Genomic DNA, 1,403 nt, shown 5'->3' with positions numbered 1-1,403 from the left:
CGCCCGTGCCAGCGCCCGGAACCCGGCAGAGTCCAGACGGCGCGCGGAGCGGGCTGCGTGCAGCCAGGCAACGTGGTTTGCCTTCGATTTCCTCTGCCCGGCTACGGAAAGGAACCGAGACAAAACAACTTACCGGCAGTGTTTGCTATGGCCAGCGGCAGCCCTTGCAGCTGATGCACCTGGATCCCAGACGCTCCCAAGGCACTGAGGTTAATAGTCTGGAGGCCTGGCATGGAGGAGAGCTGGGCAGCGTTGACCGTGACAGTGCCGCTGGGGAGGGAGGCGATGGGGGTGAGCGTGGTGCTGGTGCTGCCCGTCTGTCCCAGCGACACTCCCTGCATGGGGGCCAAGGTGATTGTCTGGGCCTGGGGGTTTTGAACCTGAAGGTTTTGGAGCTGGATGGTCTGCCAGCTCACCTGCCCGTTGGGACCCACCGTGGGCGTTCGGATGATGATGGGCCCGGAGTTGGGGACAGCTTGGAGCTGCAGGTTCTGCAAGGCGTCTTGGGAGATGGCTTGAGTGGCAAAGGTCTGGCCAGAGAGCGGGGTGGTCTGGAGGGCTTGGATTGTCTGCCCTCCTTGAACTAGCTGAGGTTGGATCAGGATCTGCTGCTGCTGCGATTGCTGACTCTGATCCCCCTCTTTCTGCTGCCCCGGCTGCAAAGCCACCCCAGAAACTTGGCTCTGCAGAGAGTCCGAGCTCTGGACGCTGCTGACCCTCTGGGGCGTCTGCGCCTGGACGTTGGTTCCCACCGTCGCGCTGGTGGAAAAATTCATGATGCCCATGTTACTGGTGGTGGTGGTGGTGGAGTAGCTGTTGGCGTTGGTAAAAAAGGCGCCGGAACTAGCGTGAGACGTGGCCGTGTTGGTGGAACTGATGGCAGCGCCCGAGGTGGCAGGCTGGGAGCTGCTGTCCGGAGAGCCGGAGCTGCTCAACGTGACCGTCTGAGAGGTGGGAGCCAGGCTGGCGGCCACGCTGGTGACGGGCAGCAAGGTGATATTGCCGTTCAGAGCCACAGGGACGTTGGCCACGTACTGGGTTTGCCCCGAGAGGGTGTTGTTGGCTAAGCCCACGCCCTGGATGGGGACGGCCTGCTGCAGCAGGTTTGGCATGGCGATGAGGTTACTCGTCCCTGCTCGGCTCGTTATGATCTGCTGGTTCGTGCCGGGGATGATCTGGAGCTGACCAGAGGCATCCTGCTGCACGTTGACTTGGGCAGGGGTGGTGGCAAACTGGAGCTGCTGCCCGTCGATGGTTTGGAATTGGGGAATGACCTGGTACTGGATATTCGGGATAACTCCCGGCAGGCCCGTGAGCACCTGCTGGTTCTGCAGGTTGGAAGCGGTCGTGACCACGTACTGCCCCGTGCTCACGGGCCGGCTTTTGGAGGCGTCTCCACCGTT

General features: G+C 62.3%; 1 protein-coding gene across 1 annotated transcript in view; it reads right to left on the bottom strand.

Annotated features, from left to right (window-relative positions):
• SP1 (Sp1 transcription factor) overlaps positions 1–1,403 on the bottom strand; it is a gene marked incomplete at its 5' end in the record, with an annotated part of 2,449 nt that overhangs the window by 872 nt on the left and 174 nt on the right. Inside the window, one exon of the mRNA XM_009334368.1 lies at positions 134–1,399. Coding sequence (XP_009332643.1) covers positions 134–1,399 — 1,266 coding nt within the window. The remainder of the gene's footprint in view (positions 1–133; positions 1,400–1,403) is intronic.

This window comes from Pygoscelis adeliae, unplaced genomic scaffold (genome assembly GCF_000699105.1).
Source record: "Pygoscelis adeliae isolate BGI_AS28 unplaced genomic scaffold, ASM69910v1 Scaffold1151, whole genome shotgun sequence".
In the NCBI taxonomy this organism is placed as follows: domain Eukaryota; kingdom Metazoa; phylum Chordata; class Aves; order Sphenisciformes; family Spheniscidae; genus Pygoscelis; species Pygoscelis adeliae.
This window is presented reverse-complemented; position numbering and strand designations above follow the sequence as displayed.